We start from the raw sequence: 14,677 nt of genomic DNA, 5'->3' as shown, positions 1-14,677 counted from the left end.
TCATGAGGTGACAGTGTATGAGATTTGAACTGAAAATTCCAGCATCACGAAGCGAGACTATATGAGATTTGAACTGAAAATTCCAGGATCACGAGGCAAGAATATATGAGATTTGAACCTAAAATTCCAGCATCATGAGGCAAGAATATATGAGATTTGAACCTAAAATTCCAGCATGCTGAGGCAAGAATATATGAGATTTGAACCTAAAATTCCAGCATCATGAGGCAAGAATATATGAGATTTGAACCTAAAATTCCAGCACCACGATGCGAGAATATATGAGATTTGAACTGAAAATGCCAGCATCTTGAGGCAAAAGTATTAGACCGCAATGCAATGAGCAGAAAGAGCTCTATTTCTTGACTTTTGCAACCACCATCTGGCAACTACTTGAAATTTTGTAGAAAGATGAGGAAAAATACATTGAATAAACACACAAAGTCGTCAAGGATAAAACTTGCACATTATTTAGTAATAGTAATTTAAAATTTCAGAACTTCTGTTTGTCGCCCTCTTGAGTCCTGTTGGGGGATTGTATAATAAGGATTATTACTGACTGACTTCCAACGGAATCCTCTCCGCGAGTACGTGATATACGAATTTGGTATGAAATCTTGAAGACTCAATTTATTTTCTATGATCCAGGAACACATTTGAGTTTACATCCTACCCAAAGGATGCTTGGATAACTATGATTTACTGTATTTTCTTTTCTATAATCACTGGTGGATTCTTTGAATGAATAATGGCAAATAGAGCTCCCATCCATGGCATATATGTGCTATTACTCGTCAAAGAAATGTTACATGTGGGTGTTTTTTTATGCAAATTAATTTTTTATGCTGATATGGAATGATGTGATTGGTGGTCTGAATATGTAGGTCTTCTGCAGTTGGAGGCCATGTCGAACGTTTTTCAATGCTGTCCAGAGAACACTTCAAGATTTGTGCAGCAGAATACAAAGTTATCAAACCATCAAGATCTACACATTGACTCGGTGAAGCTCCTACACTCCTTTCGCTTTCACTACCTTCACTGGATGCATCTACCACAGCATCTTCAATGACATCCTCCACACCTAGACTTTCTACAAATACTAAGTCACTCTCAAACTGTCGTGTTGGCCGAATGAAGCACAGAACTCTATGCGATCTTTGAAGTCTCCGCTTCAGGTTAGTGGTCTTGTAGCTTGATGCATCTAGCCCTTCTACATCATGAACCATCCTAACAAAAAGCTTGAGAAGCTTTGTCAGCCGCAGTATTTCTTTCCCTTTTAATATTCTTTCGTCAATGATGGAGTGGCAGAACCTTGCATATGATGGTGCATACAGTTCGCATGTGTCTGCATCCAGCCCCTGTTTTGTTCTAACTACCTTTGTGTAAGATAAATAACATGAGCGGTGATAACGCACTTCCAGTGCTACTAGATCTCTACCGCGCACATGTACCAGCAGATGCTCATCTTTGCGCATTAAAGCAGCATTGAGGAGCTGCCCCCCAGCAATTGTCTCACACCTAACTAACCTCTCTACTTTTCTTTTACTTGTTACACTTTCTTTGACATATTTTGTCTGCTTACATATTACACATTCCACTGGTAGGACATGAGGTCGGCCGGGACATGGTGTGTTGCCGGTAGAATCGGATCGCAGAAGTCGTTGAGGCTGTGTCTCCTTGACTACACTGGTGGACTCTGGATGAGTTTCTCTTTCTGTTGAATGACACAGTTGTTGTTCTGTCAAAGAAAAAAGATATTAATTCTAAACATGGATAAAACAGCTTTGGCAGATCATGATTATAGCCTCTGAAAATGGTAATCTAATCATCAATCCAATCCCTTTTACCTATAACATACTAAAAAGACCTCACAATAGACACTGTCATCAATTCATAAAAAATATACCAAATAGTGATATGTTGAACAATGTCAGGAAATAAACTCCAAACATACATTTCCCCTACCTCCCTATATATCAGCTTAATGACAGTTAATATTGCATTAATATGGAAATTGACATTTGTTTCTAATTTCAGAAGATACTTAATTATCTTACATTGGTTTAATTCAGAAAATCTAACAGAAATATACAATGCATATCAATCAATAAAATATTGAATGATTAAATAAATGAAATATACACTAAAAATAAAATGCACTAAAGAACAGGTGGTATATGGGAAGGAAACGATTCTCAGCATACGTCCATCACAAAGGGAATCTTTCATATCATTTGACCCTTCATCGCCTGCACCCTACACACAAGAGAAAATTTATTAATGTACGTTGCAAGATCTTTGCCTTTGAAGCTCTATCCTGTGCCCGCCTTATGGTCGTAATGTTGCAGAAATGCCGGTAACAGTCTGTGTGGTATCCTGGTTGACCACAATGTTTTCTAGATTGGAAAAAATAAGATAAAGTGTATAATAAGGAACATAGCTTTCAGGACCAGTTCGGTCCATTTTTTAAAATGAATTCATCTCATGCTGGAAATTGAGAGCGAGACATTACGTATGCTGTACACTATTGAGTACAGCTTACATCTCTTATGACAGGGCTAGTTGCTAGAACTATCGTATCCAAAAATCGACAAAATTTCACTGATTTATCATGGAAGTGTGTTGTTAAACACCATCATGGGGCATCAGAGTGTAACATCATCACCTCGTCAAATAATTTTTTCACACGACTGATGCGACAGATAAAAAGTAAAACATATCAAAAGACCAAGGTCTCGATCTATGCAACGTCAGATTTATTGGACTAGATTTGATGTGACAGATTCAACTTTGTAGCTGTGTTAACTTTCAAAGTTTTAGGTACCAATTGTTTTTCCTATTAGTGGCAATGCATTAGCCTATTACTATTAGTAACCTACACCCATATGCATTACCGGTAGATGACGAAGCTGCCATTACAATGTTGCAAACATATCAGCTGAGGAAGTTTAGAAGGCACATTTCAGAATTATTCTTGCAGCTCTTTTTAAACATTTATTCAGCTTCAGCATCGTATTGTGCGATTCGTACCGTCCTCCCTAAATACTACAACAATATTCTAGATGGCAAAACTAAGCTTGTAAAAAGAGTGTGCAGACTGCTTTGGGGAACACAGTCGCGAATTCTATTGAGCATAGCCAACTTAGAAGAAACAGTTTTCTTTACGTATTGAAACATGCGGGGTCCATGATTAGATCTAATTCTTATCTGTATCGGTAGTGTAGGTTTCTGTACAATCCAGCAAGGTTATCATGACTTGAGTTGTACCTGTGTACAGTGACTTGTGCTTGTGTGCAAATTGCTGATGTTGTGCCAAATTAGTCATAAATATAAAGCTTCGTTCAACTGGGATACATTTTATTTATCCAGCTCTCATATTGCTTCCACATTTGATGAGTATTTGACACATGTTATGTCCTTCCGGCAGGACATTTCATCCACAATTGCCGCTCCTCATCAGGACGGTGAACAGGCTTTGATGAGTAACAGAATAGAATAGAATAGAAAAGAATAGAATAGAATAGACTTGTGGACTGTGGGCGGTGTAATTGTCAACTGAATTTGATTGAATTTTTTACTTTCAATCAGGATTTAGTGTTCACACTGTTCTCGTGTTGATCTGATGATCATCGATCATGAGCAGAGAAGATAACACAGGTTGACAACGCTGATACTGATAGTGATACGTGATAGACCTTGATGAGTGTTACGTTGGTAACAAATCTTGCTGCCTTCTTTCTACTCAGCCACTGCTGGCCACTCTTTGTACTCAAAGCCGAGTCAGATCATACAGAAAGTATCCTGGCCTGACTCGAACAGAAGTTGAGCCTGGCTTGACTTGACAAGAGGAGGGTCGAGACTAGCTCCGACGGTCGGCGACCGACTATAGACCCCTAATTTATTTGTTTTAAAATACAAATTAGACCTAATAAACCATGACATTATACAACGAAATTGACTCTACCAAAATACACAATCTAAAACACTGTTTACGAAGGCCTACCGTGTGGAATGTCCACTTTCAACTTCACTTGATCCTGACCCATGGCGTGATTTAATGCGAGCACCATCCCGGTCGAATTCCAGACTTTCTGCATTCACAGCAATCGCACTTTCCGGGCTCCCATCCAACTCTTTCCACAGCTCGGCACATTCTTTGAATTTTTTAAAACTTTTCTCACTGAAAGAAAGAACCTTGCCATGCATGTCTACTGTGTGCATGTAGCAAAATGCAGAAGATTTTCCTTCGGAATCTGCCTCAGACGACATGGAAGACACATACGGCATGTAGGTCGCCATGTTGTTTAGTATCGCGCAAATGTAACAAGAGGCATAATTGGTTAAGAGGAGATGGCGATTGCGGTTTCGCGTAAGACACGCGCTGTGATTGGTCAATATTTTGAATAGGAAAAGCTAATTTTTTGTTCGTTTTTTCTCATTTTCTCTCTTTTGTGCAAGTTATATTCTTGACGAGTTTCACAAACTTACTGAAATATATTTATATACATCATGTTAGGATATTATGTAGTTGCAGCACGGTGGTCACAAAAGTGAAAGATTTTCGGGGTCAGCATGCAGTCTATATATGAGATTTTAACCTAAGATTCCAGCATCATGAGGCAAGAATACAGTCACGTGAAAAAGTAAGTACACCCCATGTAAAGTTTTGACTTTTTCAATATATTTCAACATACAGCTATTTGATCTTCATTTCAACAATATTGACAGATAAAGGTGATGAAATATAACAAATATCATGAAACATTTACATTTTGTAGTCCATTGTGTAATTTAAATAAACATAAATGCAAATTTCGCATGTGGAAAAAGTAAGTACACCCCTACATTTATCACTACTTCAAATACCGAAAATTAGAATCAGCTGCACCAGCTCAGGTCCAAATGATTAGAACATCGTTAAGAGAGGATCTTGGAGGAACCTGTCTTATTTAAACCTCAGACATTTCGTTTGGTTTGCTCTTTGTTGTTGAAGTGTGCGGCGTCACCATGCCTAGATCAAAAGAGCTCTCTGAGGCCTTCAGAAAGAAGGTTATAGATGCCTACGAGTCTGGGAAGGGATTTAAAAAGATCCCCAAACAATTTGAAATCAATCATTCGACTGTCCGGAAGATCATCTACAAGTGGAGAAGATTCCAAACAACTGCCAACTTGTTCAGGCCAGGCCGCCCCAGCAAGTTCAGCCCGAGAGCAGACTGCAAGATGCTGAAAGAAGTCTCGAAGAACCCCAGAATGTCATCATGGGACCTACAGGTAGCTCTTGCCACTGTTGATGTCAAAGTGCACGAGTCTACCATTAGAAAGAGGCTGCACAAATTTGATCTACATGGGAGGTGTTCCAGGGGGAAACCTTTGCTGTCCAGAAAGAACATCATCGCAAGACGAAAGTTTGCCAATGAACACCGAGGCAATGACCAGCACTTCTGGAACAATGTGCTCTGGACAGATGAGTCAAAGGTAGAGCTATTTAGCCACAGTACCAGAAGAGATGTTTCACGAAAACCAAAGACAGCAAAAACCACATTTGACCACCATCATTGAGTACCAGTTCACTGGTAATTCCCTGCTTGTCGTAAAAGGCGACAAAAAGGGTTGGCGGCAGGAAGGGCATCCGGCCGTAAAACATTGCTTCAAAAAGGGGACCAAAAAACAACAACAACCACTGTCCCCGAAAAAGGCCAACCCCCGCCTTGCGGGGAAAAATGGCCTCTAAATGTGGTTATATTTTATTTTTAACCTGATACCAACTGTAAAGCATGGTGGTGGAAATATTATGGTTTGGGGCAGCTTTGCTGCATCAGGGCCTGGGCAGCTCACCATCATAGAATCCACTATGAATTCTTCATTGTACCAGAGGGTGCTTGAGGATAATGTGAGGCCATCTGTTGGAAAGTTGAAGCTCAACTGAAGGTGGACCTTGCAACATGACAATGACCCTAAACATACCAGTAAATCCACCAAGGAATGGCTGAAAAGAAAGAAATGGAGGGTTCCTGAATGGCCAAGTCAAAGCCCGGATCTAAATCCCATCGAGATATTGTGGGGGGATTTGAAACGAGCTGTGCATGCAAGAAACCCCTCAAACATCGCACAGCTGAAAGAATTCTGCATGGAGGAGTGGGGAAAAATTTCTCCCAGTCGATGTCAGAGACTGGTAGACAGTTATAAGAAACGCCTACTTGAGGTTGTTTCTGCCAAAGGGGGCAATACCACCTCTTAGAGCCAAGGGTGTACTTACTTTTTCCACATGCGAAATTTGGATTTATGTTTATTTAAATTATACAATGGACTACAAAATGTAAATGTTTCATTATATTTGTGATATTATATCACCTTTATCTATCAATATTGTTGAAATGAAGATCAAATAGCTGTATGTTGAAATATGTTGAAAAAGTCAAAACTTTACATGGGGTGTACTTACTTTTTCACGTGACTGTATATGAGATTTGAACCGAAAATTCCTGCATCATGAGGCAAAAATATAAGAGATTTGAAAATAAAATTCCAGCATCATGAGGTGAGTGTATGGGATTTGAACTGAAAATTCCAGCATCATGAGGTGAGTGTATGGGATTTGAACTGAAAATTCCAGCATCGTGAGGTGAGTATATGGGATTTGAACTGAAAATTCCAGCATCACGAGGCGAGAATATATGAGATTTGAACCTAAAATTCCAGCATCTTGATGCGAAAGTATGTGAGATTGGAACCGAAAATTCCAGCATCCTGAGGCGAGAATACATGAGATTTGAACCTAAGATTCCGGCACCCTGAGGCGAGAATACATGAGATTTGAACCTAAGATTCCAGCATCCTGGGGCGAGAATACATGAGATTTCAACCTAAGATTCCAGCATCCTGAGGCGAGAATACATGAGATTTGAACCTAACATTCCAGCATCCTGAGGTGAGTATATGGGATTTCAACCAAAAATTCCAGCATCCTGAGGCAAGAGTAGGTACATGAGATTTGAACCTAAAATTCTAGCATCATGAGGCAAGAGTATATGACATTTTAACCTTGGATTCCAGCATCCTGAGGTGAGTATATGGGATTTGTACTGAAAATTCCACCATCCCTGAGTTGAGAGTAAATGGGATTCTAACCGAACACTCCAGCATCATTAGGCAAGTATTCTGATGGGAATTCCAAACAAAAACAATGTATTTCTGCTCGTATCAATTTCAAATGGTTGCAAATCACTTGCTCCTCCATAAGCCGTGGCACTGTATACAAAATAAATTGCTTCATGAATCAATCTCAGACTTCGTTGCCTTGTGGCGTACACACCAAAGTGAGGTCAAGGTCATCCTTGCCTCTCCCTCAGTCCCCCCGTAATCCTCCGCCCGCTTCCTCTCCACTTCTCCACCCATCCCACCCCCAGTTCATCCTGAACGTGCGACTAGATTACAGAATCTCCTGTCTACTCTCCATCTTCAAGCAGGAGTTTGAGAGGAACAATCCTGAGATATCCAGTGAAGAAACAATGAAGATTAACCATTTGGAAAATGGAGGTACAGCAACCTTTGGTGTTTTTTGTTTGTTTTAATAATGTAGTTTTGTCCACATTCTGTAACCGCATTATTGTTATCAGTCATCATTACCTGACATCATTACCTACAACATATGTATATCTTACATGCAATAAATAAATAAATATTATATAATTCACCATTAAATACAATCTTTCACCTGTTGTCTACCATTGGCAGTGAGCCACAATTACTGGTCGATTCTTGTAGAATCTTCACTCGTCATGAACCTGTACAAATGTCCTGCAGGTCCCCTTGACTTCTGCAACATTGGGCAGCAGGCAGAAACCTTGTTTGGAGGATCGTGAGTTTTCGTGTGTCATGAACATTTGTACAATTTATGGACTTTTGCAAATTTTCTAAGCTTGGATGTTTGTTATTCTGTGTCAGATTCAGATAATATTCAAATTGTGGACTACAACATATTTTATTTTAACACAAAATCTAGATTCCTGGAATAGTGAGGTGAGAGAGGATAAAAGGCAGGACAGTGGGTCATGTGCAAGAAATAAGGGGATGAATGAACTGAAGCAGGAAAGAGCATTTATGGCTGGGTTGCTATGGGGTAGGAAACATACAACAACAACAACAGGCATTTTAAGGCCATTTTCCCTGCTAGAGCGGGGGTTAGCCTTGCGGGCCCCATGACAATCTTCTCCATTTTGCCCTATTTTCTGCATCTCCCCTTGTTATAACCCCCTTGCCCGCATTTCTTCTTCCACCACCTTTAGCCAAGTCTTTCTCGATCTTCCCCATCCTCTACTTCCTTATACATTCATTTCCAACTTGGAAAGAAACAACTTGCAAAGGAAACATAACAACTTGCAAATAGATATTATAAGGTGGGAAGAGTTAACGAGGATACGCAATATAATCAGTAAAGATGGTGAATGACCTGAGATAGTGTATAACTGCCTACTTGAATTCCTGGAGGAACGAGTGAAATTGAACAGATTGAGGAAGAAGGGGAAAATACAGGAATAGAGGGGACCAGCAAGCTTGCATTATCAGAGTTTCACAAGGTGACGTTTGCTTTAAGAATGTGTGTCCTGCTAAGGGTGCAATATCTGGGGGTGCCAATGGTGCTCCCCGGCAAGGTGAGATTTTCCCGGTCGGGGTTTTAGGACGTGTTGGACATTGAAAAGCTATTATTGACCTCATGGTGATTACCTTTTACCACCGGGCTGGTGGTTGCATTGCCTGACCCCACATCCCAATATACACTTTATAGTGGCCCCAAACGGCCTTTAAGGCTGATGTGTGGTAGCTTAAAACCTTGTCCAGATTCTGCAGTACACACACCCAAAATCTTGGTCATCTAGGTGCTATGTTTCGGCCGTGAAAGAATAACAAACACTTGAAATTATTTACAAGATTGCATGCATCACTTTCTCGAGTTTTATTTGGGAAATGTCTGTTTTTACAATCATAAAAAATAGCTCTGATGGTTATTTCCCCATGGTTTCTGAGAAGATTTTAAAATAAATTACCTGAATTTGAGGCGAAACCCCCCTTTTCAGCCTCTCATAGGGGGCGGATCTGGATGGGGAGCACAATGCCGTGAGACCTTACTGTTCTGATGTATCGTACCAAATTTGGTCTCTATCGGTCATGTAGTTTTTGAGGAAATATGTTTAGTGAATATGAGGGATTAGGTAGGGAAGGAGCCCTGGCCACCTTTCCAGGGGAGATACGGCCATGGGGAGCACAGCTTAAGGTTAGGACATGGGCACGATGCCGCATGACTAGTTTGGTCTGGATCCGGTTGTCGATTTCTGAGAAGAAGGTTTTTGAATGAAATACTAATATTTGAGGCAAGACCCCCCTTCACTCCCTTTAAATGGGTGGATCCCGATAGGGAGCACAACCCAATGAGACCTTACTGTCCTCATGCATTGTACCAGTCTGTATCGCTCAGGTAGTTGTGGAGATGATGTTTTAATGAAAATGAGGGAATTGGGTAGGGGGTCCATGGTCCTATTTCCGGATGAGATACGACCATGAGGAGCACAACTTAAAGTTAGGGCATGGTCCTGATGCCTTGTGGCGAGTTTGGTCTAGATCTGTCTGGCGGTTTCTGAAATTTTTGAATGATATGTCAATATTAGGGGCAAAACCCCACTTTTACCCCAACTATAGGGGACGCATCCGATGGGGAACACGACTCCATGAGACCTTGCTGTCCTGCTGCACGTACCAAATTTGGTCCATATTGGTTGGGGAGTTTATGAGATGCTTTAGTCAAATGTTAACGGATGTGCTTATGTACTCGTATGTACGCAGTACAGATGGCCGGACACCAGGACCCAATCTATGCGGTTATTTTGGAGACGTACTCCGAAATAACCTAAAAAGGATGGATAGCTATGATGTCTTCATATATGTATATGTATATGGTTATGTATGTGTATGTAACAACCTTACCTGAGGGAAATTGGGATCTATTATATAAAGAAGAAAATGAATAATAACAACAAGCACTGTACTGTACTACTCCGCTCATTTTGCAGCAGTTGTTTTCATATAAAAATGGAATTGCTTTGTACTGTTTTGTGACTGTACTACTCCACACTTTTAAATTGTTTTCACATAAAACTGCATTATAGTCACATTCCAGTGTAAGGAGTGAAAGGAGCATTAACCAACAAGCATGGCATAATCATTGACAGTCTGCTCAATCTGGGATTGTAATGAGTGTGTCTGGTGTTATATTCCATGTATGGTTTACAAGGTTTGCTGCTCTCCAAATACAGTCACGTGAAAAAGTAAGTGCACCCCATGTAAAGTTTTGACTTTTTCAACATATTTCAACATACAGCTATTTGATCTTCATTTCAACAATATTGATAGATAAAGGTGATATAATATAACAAATATCATGAAACATTTACATTTTGTAGTCCATTGTATAATTTAAATAAACATTAATGCAAATTTCGCATGTGGAAAAGTAAGTACACCCCTACATTTATCACGACTTCAAATACCTAAAATTAGAATCAGGTGCACCAGCTCAGGTGCAAATGATTAGAACATCGTTAGAGAGGATCTTGGAGGTACCTGTCTTATTTAAACCTCAGACATTTAGTTTGGTTTGCTCTTTGTTATTGAAGTGTGCGGCATCACCATGCCTAGATCAAAAGAGCTCTCTGAGGCCTTCTGAAAGAAGGTTATAGATGCCTACGAGTCTGGGAAGGGATTTAAAAAGATCTCCAAACAATTTGAAATCAATCATTCGACTGTCCGGAAGATCATCTACAAGTGGAGAAGATTCCAAACAACTGCCAACTTGTTCAGGCCAGGCCGCCCCAGCAATTTCAGCCTGAGAGCAGACCGCAAGATGCTGAAAGAAGTCTCTGAGAACCCCAGAATGTCATCACTGGACCGACAGGTAGCTCTTGCCACTGTTGATGTCAAAGTGCACGAGTCTACCATTATAAAGAGGCTGCACAAATTTGATCTACATGGGAGGTGTGCCAGGAGGAAACCTTTGCTGTCCAGGAACCCAATGAACACCTCGGCAAAGACCAGCACTTCTGGAACAATGTGCTCTGGACAGATGAGTCAAAGGTAGAGCTATTTGGCCACAGTACCAGAAGACATGTTTGGCGAAAACCAAAGACAGCATTTGACCACAAGAACCTGACACCAACTGAAAGCATGGTGGTGGAAATATTATGGTTTGGGGCAGCTTTGCTGCATCGGGGCCTGGGCAGCTCACCATCATAGAATCCACTGTGAATTCTTCATTGTACCATAGGGTGCTTGAGGATAATGTGAGGCCATCTGTTGGAAAGTTGAAGCTCAACTGAAGGTATACCTTGCAACATGACAATGACCCTAAACATACCAGTAAATCCACCAAGGAATGGCTGAAAATAAAGAAATGGAGGGTTCTGGAATGACCAAGTCAAAGCCCGGATCTAAATCCCATCGAGATGTTGTGGGGGATTTGAAACGAGCTGTGCATGCAAGAAACCCCTCAAACATCGCACAGCTGAAAGAATTCTGCATGGCGGAGTGGGCAAAAATTTCTCCCAGTCGATGTCAGAGACTGGTAGACAGTTATAAGAAATGCCTACTTGAGGTTGTTTCTGCCAAAGGGGGCAGTACCACCTATTAGAGCCAAGGGTGTACTTACTTTTTCCACATGTGAAATTTGCATTTATGTTGATTTAAATTATACAATGGACTACAAAATGTAAATGTTTCATGATATTTGTTATATTATATCACCTTTATCTATCAATATTGTTGAAATGAAGATCAAATAGCTGTATGTTGAAATATGTTGAAAAAGTCAAAACTTTACATGGGGTGTACTTACTTTTTCACATGACTCTATGGACAGGTTGGTGGCCTCTTGACTGTTTATCATTACTCGTCTGGTCTTTCACCATTTGCTGTCTCCATCATTTTGGTCATACACAATCCTCAAACAGCTATAAATTTCAAGATTTCAGTTCCTCAGCCCAGATGTTTTTTCACATCCACACTTAGTCTCTCCTTTAGTGTATCTGAATAAACATCTTCCATTTATTTCCAATCCTGCTCCCCCTTCACTCCTGAAAACATTTTCTTACGTTCATCTCTGATCATTTATACTCTCTCTACCTAGCCGTTCTCCCATTTTGCCCCCCATTTCTCCCATTTTGCCCCCAATTTCTCCCATTTTGCCCCCCATTTCACCCCACAATCGCTCACTATCAGCCCTCGCTTCGTCCCTCATTCGCTCACTATCAGCCCTCAATCCCACAATTTGGTTTCCCAACCGCTCACCCTGAGCATCCATCCGGTTCCCCATTTGTCCCATTTTGGCTTCTACACCTCTCCATAACGGCCCCCATTTGTATCATAAAAAGGTCCGAATCCACCGGTGGGGCTGCTACGGTCGCGGGCGCGGTCGCCGTAGCCATGTGCGAGGCGCCATTTTGCACGCCGTAACCTCGTGCGTGAGAGCGCCATTTTGCGCGCCTGGAACCCCCTCAACCACCTCCTCCATATACATTTCCCCGAGGTCCTGGGTCGATTCTACCCCGACTATCTCTCCCACCGACATCCCGTCGCCTTGACCAGCCATGGCACGATTTCAAAATTCGGGTTTTGTAAAACAAAAGCAATTTCGGTACTTTGTAATTTTGAGCGCGTTAAACGCTTCAGGTCCGAATCCGACACTCCTGACACCAATTGTTACGGTCCGCGGATTAGATGTTATTTACCGAGCGGAGGTACCGCGGCCGAACAGGTTTTCCCCGACTCACCCGATTCACCCAGACGTTGGCCGTATCGCGCCACAGCTACTCAATATGGAAAAGACTAAGACGACGAATGCAAAGAGGAAGAAGAAGACGTACAGAAGAGTAACGGGGTTTATTATTTACACGCACATAAGCAAAAAGAGCAGTCACTATTATTTACAGGGGACATGAAAAAGCAGGTAACACAGTGCAAATTACTAGCTTATACAGACTTAGTTTACTACCCAGGACAGCACGAACAGAACAAACTCACGTACACGAATGGGGAACTTGCTGGCAGGAATGGCTGGAAAGGAGAGGAAGGTCCGGAGCTGGCAGCACGATCGGCACGTTCGGCAGCCGCCGTCCCTTCGCGGCCCTGCTCAAAACCGCCGTCCTGGCCCAAAATGGCTGTCGAGTCTTGTTGCTGCTGTAGACGCTGCTGCTGGCGAGCAAGGTGACGAATAGCAGGCTTTTTCGCTTCCCCGGATGATCTCTGCTTTTGGACCTCACAACTCAGCTCTTGTCATAGCTCATCTCAGATCTCTAAAAGCTCATCTCAGATCTCCTGCTCATCTCTTGGACCCTTCCTTTGTCGTGTACCTCTCCACGCAGCTCAGCTCATCTCTGGACCTTTTTGCACTCTCTCGTATTCCCTTCCTCTCACTCTCTTTGGGGAACGTCCCGCCGCGGGTTATATAGGCCCCGCCCCTCAACCTTTGCGAACCTCCTTGATCTTTCTCTCCACCCCCTCTCCAAGTCCAACCCCTTGTTCGTGGTTGGTTGAGTGGGGCTGACTCACTCCTCCCCTCTATGACGAGGTGGGGACCCGCCTTTCTTCCCCAACCCTGCCTCGTGGTCAATGGCGGCTTTGGAGGGGATGTAATTGGCAATCGAGGCTTGGCAATGACGAAAGGGGAAATGGAGGTTTTGGGAATGGGAATGAAGGGAATCTATCTCTTTCACTTGGTGCAATGGAGTGTCATTCTAATGGAAGACAAGGCCTTACTCTAAAACACATAAATAAGGATATAAACTACTGAACAAGGGTCTTATAGTGTCCTGCAATGTGGTGTTTCATGGAATTAACTACCGGGAAGCCCTTTTAACCTTTACACAACTCTGGAGGCAGGAGGGGCCATATCCAAACAATGTTACACAACAATTTACCACAATACAATACACACAATCAAAAAAAATGCAATCCTCAAAGCCGCAACAATATATATATATATATATATATATATATATATATATATATATATATATATATATATATATATATATATATATATATATATATATATATATATATATATAGTATATATATATATATATATATATATATATATATATACAGTGGAACCTTGACTTACGAGTGCACCAACTTACGAGTTTTCCGAGATACGAGCCGTCGCTCGGGCTGTTTATTGCTTTGAGATGCGAGCCGAGATTTGAGTTACGAGCTTTCGCCACCCGCCACCAGGTGGGTTCCGGTCACGTGGTTATCTTGCCGTGCAAGTATCTCTGCCGTATATCGCTGCTGCTTTGTTTTCGCATTTTGGTTATTTTGGAAAATTTCTTAGTTTTAACCATGGGTCCTAAGAAATTGAGTGCCAAGGGAAGAGAGGATGATGTGCTTGGATATAAAACACGCAATCGTCGAAAAACATGAGCGAGGTGTGCGTGTTGTCGACTTGGTGAGGCGGATGTGAAGGCAGCTGAAGATTTTATTATAACTTTTGCCGAACTGATAGAAGCCGAACGATACATCCCCCAGCAAATCTTCAACTGTGACGAGACAGGGCTCTTCTGGAAAAAGATGCCGAGGAGGACGTATATAACGGCAGAGGAGAAGAGCATGCCAGGCCACAACTTGTTCAGAG

General features: G+C 41.6%; 2 protein-coding genes across 3 annotated transcripts in view; one reads left to right on the top strand and one right to left on the bottom strand.

The window, feature by feature from the left end:
• The window catches only part of LOC137439429 (inositol 1,4,5-trisphosphate-gated calcium channel ITPR1), a 371,962-nt gene that overhangs the window by 165,159 nt on the left and 192,126 nt on the right, over positions 1–14,677 (top strand). The window contains exons 23-24 of the mRNA XM_078767929.1: positions 7,407–7,536; positions 7,804–7,858. Coding sequence (XP_078624055.1) covers positions 7,407–7,536; positions 7,804–7,858 — 185 coding nt within the window. The remainder of the gene's footprint in view (positions 1–7,406; positions 7,537–7,803; positions 7,859–14,677) is intronic.
• On the bottom strand, positions 110–4,192 carry LOC137419165 (uncharacterized). Of its 2 annotated transcripts, none has more exons than XM_068105333.2 (2): positions 4,004–4,192; positions 110–1,738 (listed from the first exon to the last, which is right to left on the bottom strand). In XM_068105333.2, the coding sequence occupies exons 1-2, from the start codon at positions 4,095–4,097 to the stop codon at positions 795–797; spliced, it is 1,038 nt and encodes a 345-aa protein (XP_067961434.2). In that variant the 5' UTR covers positions 4,098–4,192; the 3' UTR covers positions 110–794. The 2 variants fall into 2 exon arrangements, 1 of the variants encoding a protein (XP_067961434.2); XR_013621328.1 differs by lacking the exon at positions 110–1,738 and adding an exon at positions 2,311–2,396.

This window comes from Myxine glutinosa, chromosome 1 (genome assembly GCF_964187855.1).
Source record: "Myxine glutinosa chromosome 1, kmMyxGlut1.1, whole genome shotgun sequence".
Lineage (NCBI taxonomy): Eukaryota > Metazoa > Chordata > Myxini > Myxiniformes > Myxinidae > Myxine > Myxine glutinosa.
This window is presented reverse-complemented; position numbering and strand designations above follow the sequence as displayed.

Coding starts and splice junctions, on each gene's coding strand:
- LOC137419165 (XM_068105333.2), bottom strand. CDS start 4,097: ATGCAGAAAGTCTGGAATTCGACCGGGATGGTGCTCGCATTAAATCAC. Junction 1,739..4,003: donor GAAAGTGGACATTCCACACG/GTAGGCCTTCGT, acceptor TTTCTTTGACAG/AACAACAACTGTGTCATTCA.